At 41.6% G+C, this 24275-nt stretch overlaps 1 protein-coding gene across 1 annotated transcript in view; it reads left to right on the top strand.

The window, feature by feature from the left end:
- The window catches only part of LOC121292461 (galectin-3-like), a 28816-nt gene extending 5560 nt beyond the window's left edge, over positions 1-23256 (top strand). The window contains exons 4-7 of the mRNA XM_041214426.1: positions 210-683; positions 6629-6717; positions 16865-17036; positions 19496-23256. Of these exons, the coding sequence (XP_041070360.1) occupies positions 210-683; positions 6629-6717; positions 16865-17036; positions 19496-19645 (885 nt within the window). The 3' untranslated portion in view covers positions 19646-23256. The remainder of the gene's footprint in view (positions 1-209; positions 684-6628; positions 6718-16864; positions 17037-19495) is intronic.
- The last annotated feature ends 1019 nt before the right edge of the window (positions 23257-24275 follow it).

Genomic DNA, 24275 nt, shown 5'->3' with positions numbered 1-24275 from the left:
GCGAGTTTTTTACTTGATGGCACTTCTGAATCTCATGGTAGATTTTTCAAATATTAGTGCTACAAAATTTGATTCCCTTTTCCTCCCCCAATACCATAAAAACTTCAACCATCTTTATGCATTTATATTACAATATTTAAACTTTTTCTATGCTATAGTCAGCTTTAAACCGCATATTTATAATATATATGTATATATCTTGTTTTTAGTTGGAAGATGCTTTGGGTCCTGATCCTTCCAGTGCTGACAAATTAAAATCTGATGGTAAAAATTCACAACCAGGATGGCCGACCCCACAGCCTGGATCTTGGCCTGGACAGCCTGGGCCTGGACAGCCTGGGCCTGGACAGTCTGAGCCTGGGCCTGGACAACCTGGACCTTGGCCTGGACAGCCTGGACCTTGGCCTGGACAGCCTGGACCTTGGCCTGGACAGCCTGGACCTTGGCCTGGACAGCCTGGGCAACCTGGATCTTGGCCTGGGCAGCCTGGATCTTGGCCTGGGCAGCCTGGATCTTGGCCTGGGCAACCTGGACAGCCTGGCCCTTGGCCTGGACAGCCTAGTCCTTGGCCTGGACAATCTGGACCTTGGCCTGGACAGCCAGGCCCATATGCTGCACCTATGCCTGCTCCTTTTGGTTCACCTGGAGTCCCGAATCAACCTGGCCAAGGAAGCGCTGCATTGGTAAGCATTAGTCTTCATTGAAGTAAATGAACAATGCATGTTATGTATTCAACAAGTGATAGAACGTGATTTAGCATGAGCTACATTTGAGAATCCTTAAATCTCCAATATTTTAATCTTATGCAGTTTTGTAGCTATGTCTTGTATATGGATCAAATTTTTGTTCCATTCTCTTGGTCTTACTATCGTAATAATTTGTATTTAGGTAGTGCCTTTAACATAGAAAACATCACAAGAAACTTCACATAGTTGATAGGGGGAATTAAATCGATAAGTGATAAGAGGGTTAGGAAAAGTAACTGAAAGCTGAGTTGAAAATGTATTTTAAGAAGATTCTAAAATGCAGATGGAGAGGTTTTATTGACCATATAAGACACTTGATGAGGTGAAACCTGAAGAACTGATGAGCATGTTAGAGTCCCTTGACTCTAATGGTGATGAACCTATAGAATTCTCTACCAGAGAAGGCTGTGAAGGCCAAATCACTGAATATATTTAAGAAGGAAATAGATTTCTGGACACTAAAGGAGTCAAGGGGTATGAGGAGTGGCGTTGGGATAGAGGATCAACCATGATATTGAATGGTGGAGCAGAATCGAAGGGCTGATTGGCCTACTGCTGCTCCTATTTTCTATGTTTCTATGGAGCAAACTGCAGCCATAAAAGTTGAGAACAATCTAAGTGATTTTCTGAAGATTCAAAAAGGAGTCAGAAAGAAGGGCTGTGTTTTCTCCCCAGATTTACTCAATTTGTATCATGAAAATATTCTTAGAGAGATTGCAAACCTTCCTGGATTATTAGTTGAAGGTTGCAACTTTAATAATATGAGATGTGCCGATGATACCATTCTTATTGCCGACTCTGAAGAGAAACTCAAAAGATTTTAGATAAGGTGGCAAGTAAAAGTCAGGAGAAAGGGTCAAGCATAAATTGTAAGAAAATAAAATATCTAGTAGTGTCCAAAAAAAAGTCAGAATGTAAGATCACAGTGAAGAATGAAACAGTCACACTGGAAGACACATTTTGTTACCTAGGAAGTTTGTTAACATTGGACGGTAAGTGTGACCAAGAAATAAGACGAAGGATTAAAATGGCTAAAGATGCATTTCAGAAAATGAAAAAGATTATGATCAACTCAAAGTTGGCCATGAAAACAAAGCTGAGAATTCTGGAATGTTACATCACACCAATTTTCACATACAGAAGCAAATGTTGGACAGTCAGTGAAGCAATGCAGAGAAGAATTGAGGCTGTAGAGTTGTGGCTTTTGAGGTGAATAATGAAGATATCTTGGACAAGTCACACTACCAATGAAGAGGCGCTAGTAAAATCTGAAAAATCAAAAGAATTCTGCTGACCAAGATCAGGAAAAATTTTGGGCACGTAATAAGAAATCATGGGTTTGAATTACACGGTCCCCCGCTGGCAGCATTTTAGGCAGTGAGTCGGGGGGGCCGGCAAGGGGATCTTGAAATAGGACTTCCTGCTGGGTTCCAGTCCACCCCGACCTCTCAGAGATTTTACGCTTGAGCGAGTGAGGCCTTGGACTGGCTGCTTGCCCTTGCCCCAATTGAGGCCTTTAAGTAGCCAATTATTGATCACTTACAGGCCATTTCCCACCCGGCCTCAATTCTTTAGACTGACGGGAGGATTTTCCAGGTATGGGTGAAGCCCAAAAATGATCAGCTTTACACCTCGGGTTTGGGGGGGGTGGTGGTGGTGGTTGACTGGAGATCTGCTGGCCAATCAGATTGAGTGGCAGCTCCCTAAGGCAGGATTTCCTCCTGAGTGAGGGGTGGAAGTCCTGCCTGCAGTATCGGTGGGGATGTGTTCCTTGCCGACTCTTCAGGTGGTGGGGTGGGAGCCCCCGCCATCGAAAATATCCTGGCCATGATTTAGAAAGTCTGATGTTTTTGGAAAGATTGGTGGTAAAAGAGATCGAGCCAGACAAAGAATGATCTTTCTAAAGAGCCTCGACAGCTGGATGAATGTACCACCAATGAAGATAGACGATAACGTTAGAAGATAATCCATCACTCCAGAGCAAGATTGATATGGAGGTCCACGGTCACCAATGTCCTCTTAGTACATGGTACCTGAAGAGAGGAAGAGGCAGAAAGGAGAATTCCAGATTAGGGTTGTGCCATCAGTGCTGGGTTGAAGGGAGCTTGGGCTTCACAAAGGATCAGAGTTCAAAGGTGAGAAGATGCAAGAGGGGAAGAGGCTGGTGAAGGTTATAAAAGCTTGGGTGGAACAAAGAATGGAATGACAAGGATTTTAATTGCAGTGTGTTGGGAGTAGTGAATTTCTTTACCTCTCCAAAGAAAATGGTGCTGAGTGTGCAAACAGGTTATGGTGGCTGAGTTTTATATAAGTTAGAGTTGATGGAGGATTGAAGGCCAATAAACTCAACATTGAAGAAAATTCCCCAAGAGGTGACAGTTCTGTGGATTAGGGTTTCAGCATTAGGGTAAGGGTAGAAGTAGGCAGTGTTGCACAGATGGGAATAAGCAGAATTGGTGATGGATAAAGTGTAGTTTTGGGTTGAATATAATGTCCTGGGTTGCACAGTCAGGTTTAGCCTAAGTGAATGACTGTGACAAGGTATGATGGAGACATCGACAAAATAGCAGGGGCTGACTCAAAAACTTTGGAATTTTGTCTGGTCTTCAGAGATGGCTATGAGGTCAGGTCAATTTGGGTGTGTCATCAAGAGATTAGTGTTTATAATGTTATTGGAAATTATTTTTTAAAATAGTGTTTAGTGGTGCCTGTCTATGTATGTGTGTGCGTGTGTCTTAATTGGATTAAAGCCAGCTTGCCTGGGTGCTTTGATGAATAGTAGTTTTGAGATGTTAATTAGATAAACATAAGGAAGTTAAAAGGTAAAGTGTAAATTTGCATTTGTTGAATAAAGCATTCAAGAGCGGGAGTAAAATCTTGCACCCAGCTGGGAGATGCCAAGCAATGTGTTTATGTTACTAATAAAATTAGGATGAGAATGTCATTGTTTGAAGATGTGACGTTAAAAGCCAAGGATACAATGGAAAGTTTACATTCAAAGGGAAAGCTTGGTATAAACAGAAAGGAGTTTGTGTGTGTGTGTTAAGCAGAGGCATTTAAGATCTAACCAGCCTTTATATGTCTGCAGCTGTGTCTGCAAGGAACCTCATTTTGAATTTGTAAGGTCAAACGTGCTTTGCCTGGGATCTTTTTAAACCTGAGTTTCACTGTTGCCTTAATGGAGGTGTAACTGACAGTCAGATTAATAAGGAGATTTTAATAGTAATTTTGTAGAAATAAGTATTATATATAATTTTTCTTGTATTAATAAATGTTTAATTTAGTTTTATAAAAAAACCTCGAGACACAGTGGTCTTACTGCTACTGAATTCAAAGCCTGCATCTTGAAACATACAAGTTGCAAAAATGAGTTATGACAGCTGTTTCAAGTTTCCCTCTGGGATTTGAACAACTCAGCCTTTACCATCGGCTGTGTCATAATAGGTGTCATTGGCATACATATGGAAACTTACCATTGCTAAGGGGCAGCACATGGAGGAGAAAGGGGGTAACCAAAAGTAGACCCTTGGGAAAATTATAGGTGACTGTAAAGAGGCTAGAAGATAAATCATTAGAGTAGTAGGAGTGAAACCATAACAGGAACAATCCCATGGGACTGGACAGCAAAGGAGAGGTAATAAAGGAGGATGGCATTGTTGTTGTATAGAATGCTGTTGGGAGGTTTCTAGACAGTCATGCTGTATGATCAGTATCTGAGGATGCCATTCATGTCTTTGGCCAGTCTTGTCTGCCGTATGGCTGGAACTGGATGGAAGGATTTTAAACAGAAAGTTTTGGAAGAGCTGTTTGTAGAGCTAAGAGGCGATAATATATTTGAGGTGGTGAATGAACACTTGCACTTGCTCATAGACTTTCTGTGGAATTTTTCACTGGAATGTACAGTAATTAGAGAGCCAGTTCAGTGCAGCATCCTCTCCAGGGAACCTGGGACCTGTGTGAACAGTGCAAGCAACTGAGTATCTCCTTAACCAGTCAGACTGAAGAATTGTGAAATGATCAACAAAGTGCCTGAACCAGGAAAAGTCAGAATATTGAATTCAATGTCAAATCAAGTATAGAAAGTAAAAGAGGGAAAGAAAGATTGGATGAAGAGACAGAAATGAAACGTTTTGAAAAAATGTTTTTAAGTCCAACAATAATTAAAACCTGAACAAATAGGATATTTGGTGCAGAAACAGTCCATGCTGGCATTTATTCTCCACTCCAGCCTCCTCCCATCTTCTCGCATCTAAATCTACCATCCTAACCATCTATACCCTTCTCACTCAAATAGCTTCCCCTTAAATGTATCCATACTATGCATTTCAACCACTCCCTGTTGTAGCGAGTTCCATACTCTCACTCTTTGAAAGAAGAAGTTTGATGTAAGGAAAGAATGATATTCTAGACTTGTAAAAGTTCATATTCAGTACCAAAGAAGAGACTTGCATTTCTATAGCACCTTTAAAGGCCACAGGATGTCCCAAAACTCTTCACAGCCAATGAAGCATTTTTGAAGTGTAGTCACTATTGTAATAGAGGTTGTTTAGCAGTAATTAAGACTTATTATACCTTACACAATCACTTACGCTGGAATAAGCGTGCCATAATTTTAAATTTTCTTTCGCGTTGCAAGTACAGCAACTTCACGCTGTCCCATGTATTCCAATGCCAAGTGCCTCAGTGAGATAGCCATACGGTGCAGCTTCTGGAGGAGCAGGGAAAATGACTGCAACTTCCTGATTTTTCATGTTTAACTGAGCATATGCAGCCGCTGTTTGTTGCAGTCTGATTTACACTTCAGTAATGGTGAGTGCTGTTAGCCTCACTGTTATTTCTACAGCAAAATCCAGGCCACTAAGAGTGTACATCATAGATTCACCCATTATAGTGGGTAAACTATAGTTATGAGAAGCCCCTTGAGAAAGTGGAATTAATTTTATTGGACTCTCTTGTGTTGGAATTGCCAGTCTGTGCTATACAATGCCCTTGTGCAAATGACTAACTCTCTAACTATCAAGGCTTCATCTTCAGTTCCTGTCTGAAGGCAGTCTGACCCACAGCGCCATGATCTCCACCACAGGTAGGGCAAGGAGGCAGGTCCCAAATCCACTTCAACCGGAACAGGAATTGAACCCTGGGCTGCTGGTACCATTCTGATCCCCATCGCCCTTCCCAAGGAGTCCAGGTTGGCATGGCTACTGCTTCTATATGCATGGTGTAGCTTGGAGCTATGGATGATGATTGTCACATGGCTGACCAGGAATCTCTCCCACTCTTAGCGCCTACCGTCGGCATATTTTGGAAGGATTTACAGCTTGATACTCAACCTGTTTTGCTGTGTTATGAATGCACCTTCCTTGGCCATCAAGTCTTGGAATGGGATGTGAACCCAAAGCTTCTAGCTCAGAGTCAGGGACACTACCCATTGCACCATGAGATCTCCGTATCAGGGCTTATACATGAGTAATGGTCACAAGGGAGTGAGATGGTAGGATGACTGAAGCTATACATGAGGGATGAGTCAGTTTATTACTGGAAAGTGAGGAGAGGAATTCTGTTTGCATCTGGAGTTTCATTTTATCTTGGATAAATGACACACTGGGACCACTTGTCCACCCATGAGACACTTTCTAAGCCTAGCCAGTGTGTATGCACCTTCCCTCAATGTAAAGGAATCTGAGAAGCCAAACTGATAAAAGCTCTAACGTACATTGGCTTTTGTTGTTAGTGTCTGAATATATCCTGGCATATAAATGAGATGAATTTGGCACACTGTGAAACTGGAGGTTCTGCAGTGTAAATGGGATATTGATGGCACAGCTACTGGCATATCTTTATGTTTCCAACTCATAACCCTTGATTTTATTTGATATTTACAGTCACTACCTTATGATCTTGCCACCCCAGGAGGTTGGGTGCCACAGAAAATTATCAAGATATTGGGAACTGTCAAAATGAATGTTGACAAGTAAGTTTTGATGTGGATGAAACCTTATTAATATTTATTTAATATTGCACCCTTTATTTACACTTACACCTTATGCAAGGATATTAGTCAGTTGTTTGCCATCCACATAATATTACAGAACATGAGGGCTAAACGGTCTGATTTTCCACCACTGAGATGCTTATTTTTATTAGAGTGCATTTGTGGTCCCCTGTTTCCTCATTCACATGGCCATATGTGAGCTTGAACACCAGTCCTAAAGTTCTATTGGGCCCTGGGAAGTAGTGGGATGGATTGCTAACTGTAGTATTGGAAAATAGTGTGGAAACCAGATTCTGCCCGTTTTTTGTCCTGCCATTTTCCAGCGGAGTGGGCCGTGAGCACATCGTAAGAACTTGTATGAGGCCCCAGGGAAGGCCACAAAACTTTGACTGCCAAAGGCCTTCAATACTGGAAGGGTTGATTGCCTGAAATAAAATTCCTTTTTGATTCCTGCATGACAGATTGAGAAATGACTTGCTGTCCATAGGCCCTATCTGGACCTTCCCTCCATGGCTCGTGGCATGGCAACACTGCAACATTGTGAGCCTCCATCAGGCAAAGAGTCACTGAAGTATGGCTACTGGTAATGCATCTGGCCTGATCAAGGAACTAACCCAATTTCCACAATTGGGAACAGCATCTACACCTGCAGGCATCTGGGAATTTTACTCTGCTATATTTTGGCAGTGAGCAAGGTCCCTGGAATTCTTAGCTCTGGGTTTGTGTTCCCACCGATCAGTAGAATGACTGGCCCAATGGTGGCTATCAAATCCTGAAAGTGATAAGAGAGACTAGCATGAATTGTGGATAGGAATTTCGGGAAGCTACTACACTGGGAAAACAATCTTTTGTTGATTAGTGTCAGATATTAACCATTTTTTAGCTGTCCTTCCTATATTCCATGATTTGGCATTTTAGATATTTTCCCCCACATTCACTGCTAAACTTATGCAAAAACAATTAAGAAGCTGAGATCAGTGCAAGTATATAACTTTTTACATTTCACAATACGTGCACCAGATCACCAGGTAGGTACAGAGAGACCTGGAGGTTTATGTACAAAAACCATTGATGGTGGCAAGGTAGGTTGGAAAAATCATTAATAAGGCACACAAGATCCTGGGATTTATAAATAGGGGTATAGAGTACAAAGGATGTTAAGGTGAACTTTGTTAAAACACTGTTCAGCCTCAACTGGAGTATTCTGTCCAATTCTGGACATTATTGTTCAAAGTACACAGGGGCTGCAGGCAAATTTGCCCTCAAAATCTCACAAGTAGCCTATGAAAAATCAAGGCTAGGAATGAAAAATTCCAGAAAGCTTGTTGCCATACATATTATCTTACATTATGGCTCCTTTCGTAGTCCAGAAGGAGCTGAACAATTGCAGGCATCTCGTTGAGAACAGGAAAATGATGCAGAGTTGTGATTAGAGTAGCAGCAAGGTGAGAGAGACAGAATCTGTGAGCAGCTGCTCCTCCAATCATAGATTTTTGTTTCATCCATGCTCGTGCTCCGGCTCCTTCAATCGCAGGTTCCGTCCCTTTCTCTCTCGCTGTTCCTCCAGAGACAGAGTCTATGGTTGGGTGGGGGTGGGAAGGAGTGCCCTTTGATTGGATGGGCTGGAGCAGCAAGCATGGGAGAGACAGGAGAATTAAAATCAATAAAAACCTTTTCTACGAGTTGAAGAGAGAGCAAGAGGTGAAAAGAATTCCTTAGAGCAGAACCTCAGACAGAATTACAGTGCGGAAGACGCTCTTCGGCCCATCGAGTCTGCACCGACACGTGAGAAACACCTGACCGACCTACCTACCTAATCCTGTTTACCAGCACTTGGCCCATAGCCTTGAATGTTATGACGTGCCAAGTGCTCATCCAGATACTTTTTAAAGGATGTGAGGCAACCCACCATTCAGACCTTGGGAATCAAATGATAGTTGACACTTCCTTTTCCTTGCTTTGGAATTATTTATTTTTTTAAATTGAGTCGTGTGGTTTTTTTTGATGTGGGGGAGGGTGTGTTTCTGGCAACCACTACAGAAGATGTACTGAGGTATTATTATTTTCTAATTATTTATAAATTAAACAGCTCGCTCCCCACCCCCACCACCCTCCCAGTTACAAAAACCTTCCTATTTCAAAATAAAAGTGAAAGAAAAGAGAATTGGGGTCTTGACATTGCCACTGGTGGATCTGGAGAGCAGGAGGCTAAGATGGTGGTGATCCAGTGCAGGTAAAGCAGCTCCAGCTGTGTCTGAGAGAGACAGGGAATGTGAGAGAGACAGAGAGAGACACTGAGGAAGAGAGGGGGAATTGAAGAGAGGTGGCCTTTCAGAGTGAAAGAAAGAGAGAGGGAAAGAGGGGCCAGGTAACAGTGCTCACTTTCACTCTTAGAGCTTATTTTATTTATTCATATGATGCCCCAACATTTTTTTTAAGTCTTAATTTTTCCTTCTAAAACTCTCCATGTGGGCCCAGCTTTCAAGGCTGCAAATTACGGCTGGAACAACAATCACTTAATTAGCAAAAAAAATAATAATTTCGAAGGTGTTTTTCCTCTTTTATATTTGCCCAATAAATTATTTTGTGAGTAAAGTTTAAAGTAGAGAGATCTGGGGTAGAGGAAGGAAAAAATATTTTGGGGGAAATCCAGTTTTTTTTTGTTCCCCTAAATGTTTCTGCTATAGAAGTGTCTGTCTGTGTACAAGCTTTTTTTAAGTGGCCATGTGTATGTTTTCTTTTTTTTAAATGTTCTGATGTGTAGAAAATGTTAGGAGCCCAGAAGACTCCAACCTCCCTTGAGTTTGCATTAATATTAGCCTCTAGAGGAGGACGATGAGTGGGGAGAGGAGTTTGGGGTGGGGGTGTGGTGATTAGGGAAAACTGCTTAATTGTTATTGGATTCTTGGCTCTTTGCCCAGCACAAGTCTCTTGTTTTTTAAATATCCTTTAATAATGGCATAGAGCGAGTTTGCAAACTCTTGCTTCGAGAATAGTTTGGGGGTTTCTACTTAAATCTTTAGATATGTTTTACCTTCAACGAGCCCCTGAAAATCAAAAAGTAGACTTCGAAAACTTTTCAAAAACTGTCCTTGCCGGTGGGGGTGGGGAGGGAGGGTGGTGGGGGAGAAGAAATTTTTTTGATCCCTGCTGTGCACCACAGTTTAGAAAGGATGCAGAGGCATTGGAGTGGGTCCAAAAAAATTCACGAGAGTGGCTCTGGGGGCTGAGGGACTTCAGTTACATGGATTGATAGGCAATGCTGAGTATGTTCAGTTTTCAAACAAGAGAAGGTTGAGAGGAGAGTTGGTAGAGGTTCTCAAGATCATGAGGTGGTCCAGACCAGGCTTGTCCAACCTTTTCGTGTGGAAAGCCACATTTTAATTTTTTTCTCACTGGGGCTGATGAGCAAATTTTGGAAAGATAATGTTTGGCACAACATTAAACATGAATTTCAAAAAGAAAGCGGGGGTGGGGGGGGAAGAAACAACTTGCTAAGTAAAAAAAAAGTCAAAGCAATAAATTGATAATTTTATTTAAAAAAAAATGTGAAAAGTGGGGAAGAAAGACCTGGAGCGCAGCCTGAGGCCTCATGGTGCCCGAATGCGAGTGCGTGCTGGGAGACCGAGCCAGGGGACAGTGCCGAGAGAGTGTGTAGACCCCGGGGGAAAGCCAGGAGAGCCAAGGACCCGCATTTTCTCTCGAGCGCCACACTCCATCTGTCTCTCTCTCTCTGTCTCTCTCGCTCTCTCTTGGCTGGCCCTCTCTCTGGCTGGCGCTCGCTCGCTGGTACTGGCTGTTACGCACTGGCTGTCACTTGGTCGCTCGCGCTGGCTCTCTCTCTCACTTGCCCTCCCCTCCCAGCCAAGCTCGCTCTCGCTCATCTTACCTGCATTTTGAACAGTGGCTTTAAGTGTCACGTGGCAGGACTTCACAGGCCACAATCTGGCCTGTGGCTGCTGTTTGGACAAGCCTGGCCTAGGTAGAAAAAATGGGGAGAAACTGTTCCCATTGGCGAAGGGTCAAGAACCAGGAGACAGTGATTTGAATGGCAAAAGAACCAAAGGCTACATGAGGGAAAACAATTTTACTCAGCGAGTGATTAGGTCCTGGAATGCACTGCCTGAGAGTGTGGTGGAGGCAAGTTCAATTGTGACTTTCAAAAGGGAATTGGATAATTATCTGAGGAGAAAATTTGCTGGGCTAAGGGGAGAAGGCAAGGGAGCGAGACTATCCGAGTGGCTGTTGCAGAGAGCCAGCATAGTCAAGATGGGCCGAATGGCCTTCTGTGCTGATTGTACTCAATGACAAAGATCTTTTTACCCATGGACGTTCATCCATCTAGAAAGATCCAAAAGTTTGCCCCCCACCCCCATTTTAGTGTTGTTTGTTGTCTCCCCTTTTGCCAACAGAGCTGCTGTCTGCACTTCAAAGGAGGTAGAGGCACTGATTGGTCCCATGCCACTTTTTATTTGGAGTCTGCTGTAGTTCCAATGAAGCTGCCTTTTGCTCTATTAATAGCTGCAAATGAAAAGCTTTTCTCATGCTGTCAAAAATGTATATATAGACAAGAGAATGACAGTTGCTGCACATCCTTGGAGACTGACCTCAGAGCCTGCATGTAGCTACAATGTTCTTCAATTAGGCAAACATCCTGAGTTTAGAGTCCCATGACATAAAACTGAGGGCACTTTCCTCCTGTGCTGGGAAGGTGGTACAGCTGTGCCCATTTGCCAATTCTAACTCTTGTGTTGTGTGTCAACTGGTGCCAAATCCTCACTGATGCTGTCTGAGTTCATCCCCCTCCAGCAAAAGTGAACTAGTGTGTTAACACAATAAAGCAGCTGATGCAGAGGATGACATTAAGGAGTTTGGAAAATAAGGCAGAATCAGGCTACAGGAACTCGTGCATATATTCGACCTACTCACCATGATCACCATAGTCGAATAGAAGTAATTTATGCCCGCTGCTTCCCCTTCCTATGCCCCTCCTCTCCCCTGGATTTACAGGAAAGGAGGGTGCAAGCCCAAAATAAGTTATTGTCTGCTTGGGATTCAGGGGACAAAGCAAAGGGCGCGGAAGCTTGTGGCTGTGACATTGTTCACAGGAATACCATGGTAATAGTGAAGTTGTTCAATCATTATCCTGATCTTGGCAATATTCCTCTAACCTCACCATCTTGATAGCAAGAGCAAAATTTCTTCCAGTGATCTCCATGACTCCTCCCTGTATGCAGTGAGTTGCTACAGGTTGGTGGCCCGACTCTTTGGCATTGTGCAGCAATTCTTTGGGCGGCAAGAATGGGTCCAATATGTGAAAGTGCATATTCGAATGTTACACCATGTTGATGGGAGAATCAATGTATGAAATGTGGTTGCATCATTCACTTACAGTGGAGGAAGGAGTTTTCGGGCTAAGCATACAAGTAATTGGTGTTAGATGATGGTGGGGGGTCTGGTGGGGTAGGGGGGTAACTCAGGCAGCCATAATCTAAGATCTTCCATTAATACCCCAGTTATTCAGGGTGCATTGTGAAGTTTTAGTAAACACTCTTGCTTTGAGGCTGGCGTGGAAGGAAGATGCTGAAGGCGACAGTTGTATTTATTTGTAATCCCTTGTCAGGATGTGAAATTTTGTGGCACTGGTCTGCAGTCCTAGGAGTGAGGGCGTTGGCAACTCTGCCAGTGCCACTCCCTCCACATGGCACAGCTTGTGTTTTTTCGTCATCTCCTGTCATGGACATCCCAGTAGTCTGTGTCCCTTGAGTTTAATTTCATCCAGGACAGCTTGCAAATCTGTTTCCAAGCAATTGTGGCCTCCTTCTCTATCTCTGATTTACCCTAGCCCTTGTTTGGCTGCCTGCCGTGTTGGACATTTTTGAAAAGTGGCAGAATGGCGGTAATGTGATAAGCAGTTGAGCTAGTTGATAATCAGCCAAGTTAGCCAGGCACAGTTCCTTACTTAGCTGTTGCACCCTGACATGCTGCTGCAATTTTCAGCAGAACTGGCCTTTAAAGGCTGTACTCTAATTTCCATGCACCCAAGTACATTCCTCCAGTTTCACGTGTGTTTTATGTGAATCACTACTCCAATGGACAGTCAGGGAAAATTCCCATATAAATATCACAGTAGACCATTTGAGGGCATAACTCTTGATCCAGCGACATTTGGGATCAGAATCTCTGGTTCGCACTATCCTCCTTGTGGTGAGCTCTTTGAGACCGCATCTCGAATACTGTGTGCAGTTTTGGTCTCTTTATTTAAGGAAGGATGTAATTGCATTGGAGGCAGTTCAGAGGACGTTTACTTGATTGATACCTGGAATGAGCAGGTTGTCTTATGAGGAAAGTTAGAAAGGCTGAGCTTGTTTCCACTGGAGTTATTCTTTTAAGCAGTGAGGGCTGACTTGATGGAAGCTTATAAGATCTTGAATGGTCGTGGCAAGGTTGAAAGCATATTTCCTGGTGGGTGAGTCCAGAACTAGGGGACATTTTTTTAAAATGAGGATCGTCCTTATAGGATAGAGATGAGGAGAAATCTTTTCTCTGAAGGTTGTGCGACTTTGGAACTCTCTGCCTCAGGAGGCGGGAGGTCACTGAATGTTTTTAAGATGGAGGTAGATAGATTCTTGTTAGGCAAGGGAATCAAAGGCTATTGGGGTAGATAGCAATGTGGAAATCGAAACACAAAGAGTTCTTATCTTATTGAATGGTGGAGCAGGCTCGAGGGGCTGAATGGCCTACTTCTGCTCCTATTTTGTATGTTCATAGGACATATACACCCTTTGCTCAGAATGGCTCATTTCTTTGTAAGAACCCGCATTCAATGTTTGTTTTGTTTTTATTTCATCCGGGTGCTTCAGGAGCCGTCTGTTGCTGATATCAGTGACATTACTTGAATGCTCGTTCTTCGGCATTGAGCTGAGACGATGCGTATTGACACACTTTTACCTTTGGCCCTTAAGCCACATCCTGATCCTGGCCATATACCCATTTTCTTTGCCTCTCATTAATAAGCATAAGGAAACTCAAAATTGTTCCATTGCTTTGTTTCTATCCAGCCTCTGCATGTTGAGTAAAAACCCATCTCATTTATATCAAAGAATAATAAGTTTCTGGGTGGGATATGAAAGATACCTCAGGGAAAGAAAATTGAAAAACTATGTAATTTATTACCTAAAACTATTGACCTGTGTTAATTGACTTTTGCTTAATTACTTAAACAAAAACATAATCCATGGAAAATTAGTCAGCAAAGAAAATGCATTAACCTTTTGGCTGAGACCACTAATATTTTCTCTTCAGCTAGAAACTTCTTATAGCACAAGAGGCCATTCAGCCCATTGTATATGTGCTGGCTGAAAAGGAGTTATCCTGCCTAATACCCTTTCCAGCTTTTGGCTCTTAGCACTGTGGGCTATGCCACTTCAAGCACATATCCATGTACTTTGCGATGAGGGTTTCTGCCTCCGTCACTTTCCAGGCAGTGAGCTGCAGACCATCACATCTTCTGAATGGAAAATTACTCATTGACTTAACCTGTAATTCAATTGCTTTATATCTATCCCCTGGTTATTGTTCCCTCTTAAGGGAAGTAGGTCCTCCCTATCCTCTCTATCTAGGCCCCTCATAATTTTACACACGTCAATTAAATCTCCCTTCAGCCTGCTCTTCCCAAAGAGATCAACACCAGCCTATGCAATCTTTCCTCGTAGCTAAAACTCTCCATTCCTTGCAACATCATAAATCTCCTCTGTACCCTCTCTCGTGCAATCAATCACATCCTTCCTGTAACGCAGTGGTCAGAATTATGCAATACTTTAGTTGTGCCCTAAGTGTTTTATATAGTTCTAGAATAATCTCTTTTTATAATCTCTGCTTCAGCTAAAAAAGGAAAGTTTCCCATATGTTGTCTTAACCACCTTATTTATATGGCCTGCTGTCTTCAGGGGTTTGCGGACATGCACTGCAAGGCTGCAAGGTCCCTCTATTCCTTTACAGTATCCTACATTTATTGTGTCTTCCCTTGCTTTTGTTTCCATTTTCCAAATGCATAACCTCACACTTCTCCAGATTGAATTCCATTTGCCACTTTCCTGCCTACCTGACCAGCGCATTGGATTTCTTCCTGCAGTCTTCGTCCACAGCCAATTTTGATTAATATCACAAAAAGCAAGGAACCTAGTAATGAACCCTGCAGAATGCCACTGGAAACAACCTCCCAGTCACAAAAACACCTGTTGACCATTTTCCTTTGCTTTCTGCCACTGAGCCAGTTTTGGATCCAATTTGCCACTTGGCCTTGGATCCAATAGGCCTTTACTTTTCTGACTAATCTCCTATGTGGGATCATGGCAAAATCCTTGCTAAAATCCATGTAGATTACATCAAACATGCTATCCTCATCGACTCTCTTCATTACCGCCTCAAAAAATTCAATTATGTTAGTCAAACATGGCTTTCCCTTATTAAATCTATTTGAGTGACCCTGAATAATCAATGTCTTTTCAAATAATTCCTCTCACTATCTTTTTCCCATTCAATATTTCACATTCTCGGCTCGTTGATTACAATGTCTGCATCAAATCCCTCTTTTGTGAAGACCAATGCAAAGTATTCATTGAGAACCTTTCCCATTGTCTTCTACCTCCACATACAGATTATCTTTTTGGTCTCTAACAGCACCAACTCTTTCCTTAGTTGTCCCATTTTTCTTTATGTATTTTTAAAGCATCTTGGCTTTACTTTTGTTTCGTGCTATCATGAAAACTGCCCAGCTTTCACTTTTTTGGCTAACACTTCTAATTTTAATGCCGAAATGTGAACAACTGTGATTTTACAACAGAAGGGTTTGTGGCATTATTTTGCTCTTTGCAGAAATGTAATCAGCGATCGGTTTATCATTCATGAGTGAAAATTGCATTCATTCATTAAGTAGGCAAAAGCAAAATTGGCTGCACAAAGTCAAAACACTTCACATATAAATAATGAGACATTCCAGAAATAAAGTCCTGTATAAATTTCACACCCACCCCAATCAACTTGCTAAATCAATTGTGAAGACAGGCCAGTTGCAAACATGACTGTATATGTGCAACATTACACAGTTACTTGCAAGTAGCAATCATAATGTAGAAATTCTGATCAGCAAGATTCACAACATTTCACACATTGGTACTTCATTCCATGTCTGTGCTATTTTAAAATTTATATTAGCCAGGGTAGCATCTTGTGTAAAAATAGCATACTTAAGAATTTGGTTTTGAGCTTGGCTGATCAGAATTTCTGTACATGCTTATGGTACTTGCCTGGGGATTTGCTGGCTTCTACACCATGGGTGTGTTGAGAGCCTGCATGTCAAGTATCAATGTTTTGATCCTGATGTGGTGAGGCAAATTTCTGCTACTGGGTTGGGACTAATTTCAGCAAGAGAATTGCAGCATAAATGATAAGTATTTTTGATAACTCGGTGTCATTATAACTACACCATACTGGGTGCACATGGTATTGAAGTTGGCAATCACGCTCCTGGCCATCTCCCTCCACTGACCCTGAGTAGTTCAGCTGGGATTTGGGTTTGAGTAGGGGCTGGGGGTGGATCTCTGTAATTCCATTCTAAAAGGGCTTCTTTCCTCAGAAATCTTGCAGCAGTACTTGATGAGCAGGGGCCGGGGCATGTTTTATTTGGCAAAGTAAGTGCTCAAAAATGGATAACAATGCTTGGTTCTTGAATCTTGCAGCAGCATGTTGTTTGCAGCCTTCACTGGCTGAGCTCCTAAATTAGTGACATTCTGAATGCTTGGAGCTTGCCTCCTTCCACCCACAAAAAAAATAATGATGGTGGAGTTAGTATCCATGATGTCAGGGGTGGGGCCCGTTCCAGGGTAGTAACTGAGCTGCAACGCTCTATTCAATACCAATCAGAAAATTCGAGCTAGTTTTTTAGTTTGTTCAACGAAGAATAACGTGGGGTTATCATGATCAAGCTAGATGAAAAAAAGGAGTGGGAGGAGGCCTGGAGGGAGGGTGAACACTGAAGTTGATGTTTTCAATTGAAGGAGCTATTTCTGTGCTGTAAGTTTTACATAATAACAATAAACATTTTTGCCTAATTTTATTTTCACAGTTTTGCCATCAACGTGCACTGCGGCCAGGATATTGCATTTCACTTCAGTGCTCGTTTTAGGGAGGGTGGTCGTCACCAAGTAATGGTTCGTAATAGCAAGATCAACAATGCTTGGGGTGGAGAAGAAAGGGTGGCACCAAGGTTTCCATTCAAACAAGGAGAAAGATTTGAAGTAAGTGAAATAGTCCTGGCATCTTTTACTTGGAGTTTGGATGAAATTCAACCCCAGTCTAGGAGGAGAATGGGTAATGTGCATCTATAGTCTAGGTTTTTTTTTCTAGTTAGTACAAATAGACAAATAAATTAAACAAAATATTTTGAAACTCAGGACAGGGATCTATAATGCTGAGGATTTTCTAAATCCAGTTGTTCAGCTCTGCCACAAGCCCTGTCCAGTTTCCTGTGTTAGAGTCATTACACCTTTATGTCAGCATCGAGAGATGTCAGCACCGAGAGAGATTCTAAGTGTTGCTGCAGCAGGTTGCTGCTGAGACATCCAGAGAGGCAGGAGCCATATTGAAGGGGCCACAGGTGCTTGCAAAATGGAACAGCACAGGACAGAAGGCCTTAGCTGAGATGAAGACTTTCAGGGTAAGTGATTGGAGGCATTTGGTGAGCGCTGTCCCTCCTAATCACTGCCACAGGTGGGGCCATTCCCAGCACAACCCCAGAAATATGCTAAGAAATCAGGTCTCCAATAGGAGCATCAGGCATTACATATTTTATTAACAAAATGAAGCAGGCATGGGACCAATGGTCAACCAGATACACAGGTTAGAAACAAAAGAAACTTGTATTTATATATGCCTTTAACATAAAGGTACTTCCAGGAACATTATCAAACAAAGTTTGACATTGAGCGACATAAGACGATATTGGAACAGCTGACCAAAAGCTTAATGGAAGAGATTTTTATGAAGTGCCTTAAAGGAGGGGGGAGAGAGGGAGCGAGATAGAGAGGTGGAAAGGTTTCAGAAGGGAATTTCAGAGCTCAGAGCCTTAGCAGCTTTAGGCATGGCTGCCAATGGTAGAGTGATTAAAATCGGAGATGCTTGAAAGGCCAGAATTGGAGGAGCACAGATGTCTAAGAGTTGTAGCACTGGCGAAGATTAGATGTTGGGAGGGTGAGGCCATGTAGGGATTTGAAAACCAGCATGAAAATTTTGAAATTAAGACATTCCTTAACAAGAAAGCAATATAGGTAAACAATCACATAGGTGATGTGTGAATGTAGCGAGTTAGGACACTGGCAGTAGAGTTTTGGATAATCTCAAGTTTAAAGAAGGATAGAATGTGGGAGGCTGGTTAGGAGTGCATTGAAATTAAAAGCAAAATACTGCAGTTGCTGGAAATCTGAAAAACAAAAATTGCTGGAAAAACTCAGCAGGTCTGACAGCATCTTTGGAGTCTTCTGAAGAAGTGTCATAACGACTCGAAATGTTAACTCTGTCTTTCCCTCCACAGATGCTGTCAGACCTGCTGAGTTTTTCCAGCAATTTTTGTTTTTGTGTAATGCATTGGAATTGTCAGGTCTCGGATGAGGGTTTCTGACATGAATGAGTGTTTCAAGCCAATTGTGATAAAATTACAATGATCTTTGACATAATTTCTTAAAGTTTTGCACCCTATCACATATAGCTCTCAAAAGCCAATGGCTCACATATCAACACCATCTCTTATTACATATCCCTGGGGTTCGAAGGATTTCTGCTGCAAAACACAACATTCAGGAGAGGGACTCCACATTCCTGTGTACTGACCCAGCTCTATGCAAAACAGTGAAGGCACAAAGTTGGAGGAACAAAGGCCAACATACAATCTGGCCATTCTGTTCCTTTTCTCCCCAGATCTGTTCAAGGGAGACATGGTCTGTCAATATCTGAAAGGTTCTCCCTGATGAACTTCAGTGTCCCCACCATTTATTTCATTGCTAAACACTTCTTCACTATAACATGGTTGCATTCTTGAGGTTCTTTTGGGTACATTAAAGGGTACTTGACCACTTTGATAACCTGATACTGTCCTAGGCCAACATACAATGCATCCATTTGGAGGATGAACCCTCAGGAAGAATCCTGAACAATTATTATTGGGCCTGAGTACCAAGCATTCCAGAGGTTCAGTGGAAAAGATTTGCCTTTCCAGATTTGATTAGACCTGTCAAAGGGCCTGTCCTAGTGAAATCTGACAAATCATTGATAATATCCAACAAGATCCAGAAAAAATTGTTTTTGTCTCTGGTCTGGACCATTTCCTAATAGCTTCTACTTTGCCAAATTGGGCTTAACTGGTACTGGTAATGGTACATTTATTAGCTTGATCAATGATCCATCCATTTCCTAATATCATAATTTGTGGCAGTTTGGACATTACTTTGTTTTTTAAATGCAGTTTGCTTAAAATAAATTATTTTACCTACATAACACCAATAACTACATTTCAAAATCATTAATTGCCTTTGCTGTTTTTTGGGACTTTGTGAGGGTGTGAAATATGCTATCTAAATGTAAGTTTGGTTGATTTTTGGAAATAAAATAAAAATAGAAATAAAATTGAATTCGGTAACTGGATTATCCACAAAGCATTGTGATGTTTGAAATGAATAAACTGATTTATTTTTAATTTCTCCAGATACTATTACTTGGTGAACCAAATCAATACAAGGTTGCTGTGAACAATCAACATTTGCTGGAATTCAAACATCGTTTCAAGACTTTGCAAGATGTTACCAGGGTTTCTGTCTGTGGTGACATTATTCTGCATGCAATGTTTATGCAATAAGCACCTGGAAATTATTTAATGTGGCTACCAGTACTTCCTACATATGTGCAAACACTGATACATTTTACTATTCATTGATTATTCTAATGTTCAAACTAACAGTTGTTTTGGATTGATTAGAAAGCTGTAACACAACTGAGTATTCTGATTGATTCCCAAACTTAGAATGAAGCTGAAAATGTTTGTTAATTGCATTTTTTTACAATGCTGCTGCCACTGAAGCCATTCCAGAACTCAGAGTTGTAACAATAGGCCATCAAGTCCAAGGCAGTATTTCCCCAAATGAAATATCTTGTCTAATCCCACATCCTGCTTGTTTTCCTTACTATTTAACATTCCTCTCTTCAAGCAACATCTAATTGTTTTTAAAATAATTCATGCACTCTTTATCATGGTTGAAAAGTTCACATTCTGACTGCTTTCTGCAAAGGAATTATTTTCCAACCTCCCATTTACTTATGTGATTATGTTAAAGTTGTCTTCTGGTAGTTTTGCCAACCAATACAAACGATCTGTTATTATTTATCTCCATTGTCACCCTTTAGAGTCTTGTAGACCTTTATCAGGCCATTCCTTAACCTTCTCAGCCATGAAGGGAAAAAAAAGTCCTAAATTCTCAAGTCTCCTTTTTTCATAATTGGAACTTCTTTTATCTAGCACCATTGTAGTTAATTTAAGTTGAACATCTTCCGTTATTTTTGTAACTGCAACTATAACAGAACTCATCCAATTATTGCAGCCACAGCTCTCTCCAACGCAACTGTTATTTTTCCATGGTGTATCTAGCTTTGTAACTTTGTGTAGCTCACCGTAGTATCTTGATTTTAGCATCTTCCAAATATGTCGACTAAGACAGAACATCTGGGTACAATAATATTGTGATAAAATTGAGGACCATGATCATACGTGTCGTGTGACCAAGCTTTATATTTGCTGATTTAATAAGTAAAAATGACAAAGATGTATTGCCAGTTCAGAGTGGATCAGTTTGTCATCATGAATGTTAAGATTGCTATTATTTAAATAACATGGGGGCAGGGAAAGGTGTAGAAATTAATTTGTGCCTGAAGCGCTGAGCCTGAGATGCACCCGATGATGGGCCTGACGCCTGATTTAACTGAGAGTGTCGGGCTGCAGACACCTATCTGGATTCCTTAGGCAGCTTGCTGGGGAAGAGGCTTTGATTATCAGACCGCTGCAGGCATCAGGTTAGTTGCTTAAAGGGGAAGGTGATTGATCCAGGGTGGAGGTGGTGCATGAGGGCTGCGAGGGGAAAGTGAGTAGGAGTGGGTTGGATGTTGTGATCGGTTTTGGAGAGATGGCCTACACTGGTATACGTTGCTAAAGCTACCAGCAACTTTCCAGTATCTAACACGTGGCCATTCTGCATATGAGTTAAGAAAATGAGATTTTGAGGCTATTAAACAATGGGGGGGTTCGCCTGTACCTGATCTTATCCATATGGACATGCCATAAGGAACCACTGAGTAGTAATCCAGAGCCGGAATTCTGTCTCATTTTTCTCTTTCCCTAATTCTGGGGCGTTGGGGCCAGTTTCTGAGTTCTGCCACTATCTGGTTAAGATCAACTAATTCAGCACAGAATAGGAATCCAATCTGCGATCTCCCTGGAATAATGAGGGGATTATCGAATAAGGAGGTTGAGTAGATTAGGCCTATATTCTATGGAGTTTAGAAGAATGAGAGGCGATCTAATTGAATCATAAAATTCTTAAGGGGGCTTTACAAGATAGATGCTGAAAGGATATTTCCCCTGGCTGGGGAATCTAGAAAATGGGATCACAAAACTGGCTGAGCCATTTAAAAATGAGATGAGGAGAAATTTCTTTAAAAGATTCTGATTCTTTGAAATATACTAACCCAAAGAGGTCTGGATGCTGTCATTGAGTATATAAAAGATAGAAGTTGATAGATTTTTGAATACGAAGAAAATTACGAGATTTGGGATTTAAGGAGATAGAGTTGAAGTAGAACAACAGCCTTGATCTTGTTAAATGATGGAGCAGGCTCGAAGGGCCTTCTCCAATTCCTGTTGCATTCCAAGCCAGTGGGGATTGAGGGGCTGTTTAATGGACAAACTGAAAAGCCTTCAAATACTGAACCAGGGCAACTGCTTCTTTGTCTAAGTGAAATGCTTTCGCTCACAGGACTTGTTTTGAGACTGTGCTTTCACTGCTTTGGAGGTCGTTTCCAAGACTTTGTAGGTCATTTGTACTACCTTGGACTTTTTTGACTCTGTTAGTGTTGGCTGTTCAGGTGGAAATATTAGGAGATGCCTTGAGAGAGAAGAATGGGTGGAGCAGCAAGGTGTGTGGGTCTGACAGGTGATGTGCAGGAGAAGACTGGGGAAGTTAGAGTGAGGGTGTTTGTGTTTGAATGTGACATTCTACTCACCTTCCCTGTTCTGATGAGGTCATTGAATCTCTTTCAGCACCACAGCTGTGAGTGAGGAACTGCACTTGTGCTGCTCACCACCTCTCCCACTGCCAGTCCTGCCTGTTTTGTTTCGGAGTTTGGCCTCTTCCTCCCATCCACTTGGAGGAGTATCTCTCTTTGGAATCTAACAGCCCACGTACTCTCTCCTGGATCTTCAAAGAACTGGTGCGGGCGAGGGGCTGGCGGTGTGAGCAGCCTTCCCACTGAGGCTCCATCATATCAGTTATTGTCTTGACAGTTGTAGCATGGATCCATTCTGTCCCTTCAAAATAAATAGTGAGGCTTGAACATCAGGTGTGTGTTGTGATCAATCCCACACACACTGGCTGTGAAAGCTGAAAGTGGGATGCTCATGCCATGCATATGTTTTTTTTTAAAAATGCCCTGGTAAACCTGCTCCATTAATATTTGGGTTCCGAACCTGCTGTCAACAAACAGACCTCCCCCAACACCCCGATGTGAATAGGTTAATCAGATAAAATTCTGCCCAATGTTACCCAATTCTGCTGCAAGGTGTATTAATATCAGAACTCGTTTCCTTCTCAGAATTCACATGTGAAAGGAATTTGTACTGTTTCATATCTTGCCATAAGAAGTTGTTGTTTGTGTTCTTTTTAGTCTTGCTATTGTGGGAGATTGATGCCTTGTTAGATCCAATCAAGCACTTGCTCCTCATCAAGTTGTAGTCTGTTCATCTGGGTATTATCGAAAATTGGTAGCTGCTCCGTCTCATTAAGGGTTTTCTGGCCTGTTGGATAAGCATAAGATACTTCAACTTTCCAATGTAAAAAATATCTAAGCAAGCATGTACAGGCTTTCTAGGCTACTGCTTACAATGAAAATAGGAAATTCATCTCTAAATACATAAAATTATTAGAAGTGCTTCATCAGAGTTCTGATGCATGGCTTACACCGGAATTATGAACTTGTCACTGCAGATACTGACTAGTTTGTTGAGTGTTTACAGTATTTTCTGTTTGTATTTCAGATTTTCAACATTTACAGTTTTTTGCTACTTATAAAATAAGCATTAATTTTGTACCCTATGAACAAGTCCAACTTTAATATATCTGACATTTTCAACTTAATATATTGTATACAAAAACAATACTGTGGATGCTGGAGATCTGAAATAAAAACCGAATATTGGAAATACTCAGGTCTGGCAGCAACTGTGGAGAGAGAAACGGTCAATTTTTTGGTCAATAACCTTTCATCATTTAATAAGTATTTTAGTGCATTTTGATTTACGGTTATTTGAGCTCTTGATGTATTCACTTTACCCTTAAACAATGAAGGTGAACCATGTTACAACCGGGATGGGAAGAGTGTGCAGATTATCTAGCCCCACTACTCTGTAGGTCATACCATTAGTTTAAAAGTTTAATCTACTCACCAAAATGGCCAATTGTTTACCTTCACTACTGGCACCCAGAATAAAGGAGACTTTAACCAGGTTTCTTTCAATAAACTCAATGACTGATTTATTATAAACCATAACTTCCTTTTAATGAGTTGCAGGAACCCGCTAACAATGGTAACCTGGAAGTTTCACTATTTATTGCTACTTAAAACAGAGACAAACAAAGGACACAGAAGTAGCCTCTGCTGAGTGGGTGGATGGAATAATCGTTATAAGGAAAGGATAAAGTTCGTAGGTGTTCGACACTGTCAAACTGGAGCTTCCTTATGTGGTCCCAGTAGATGTCTGGAGGTTCTTAACAACGGAGCTTCAGCGTGGAGGAAAATGTAGAACTGGACCAAAATGCACACCAGTTACGCTCGGTTGAGGGTTCTCTGGCTACAGATTTATAACCAGACCCAGAATTTCAGCTGAGGCAGAGTCAGTTAGGGTAGTCTTCCTGCTCGGCTTATTCCCCAACAAGACTGAATTCACAAAACAACAGGTTCAAAGCCTAAAGCTTGTCTCTACCATGCAATTTGCAGTAAATCTGTTGCCTGTGCCTTTACCAGCTTTCTTTTCCCCCCATCAAGTTAAGTGATTGCAGTTCAAACAAATAAATAGCTCTTCAAGTACCATGCTGGTCAGGTGATTTCTTGGAAAAGGCATGCTTGTTGATAGCTCCAAGGTGAACTTATGCCACTTTTTATAAAAAAAACTCAGCATCCAAATGTCCAGATAATGGAGTGTCTTTCCAGATTTAAAAAATCCA

The sequence above is a fragment of the Carcharodon carcharias genome, chromosome 20, assembly GCF_017639515.1.
Source record: "Carcharodon carcharias isolate sCarCar2 chromosome 20, sCarCar2.pri, whole genome shotgun sequence".
Lineage (NCBI taxonomy): Eukaryota > Metazoa > Chordata > Chondrichthyes > Lamniformes > Lamnidae > Carcharodon > Carcharodon carcharias.
This window is presented reverse-complemented; position numbering and strand designations above follow the sequence as displayed.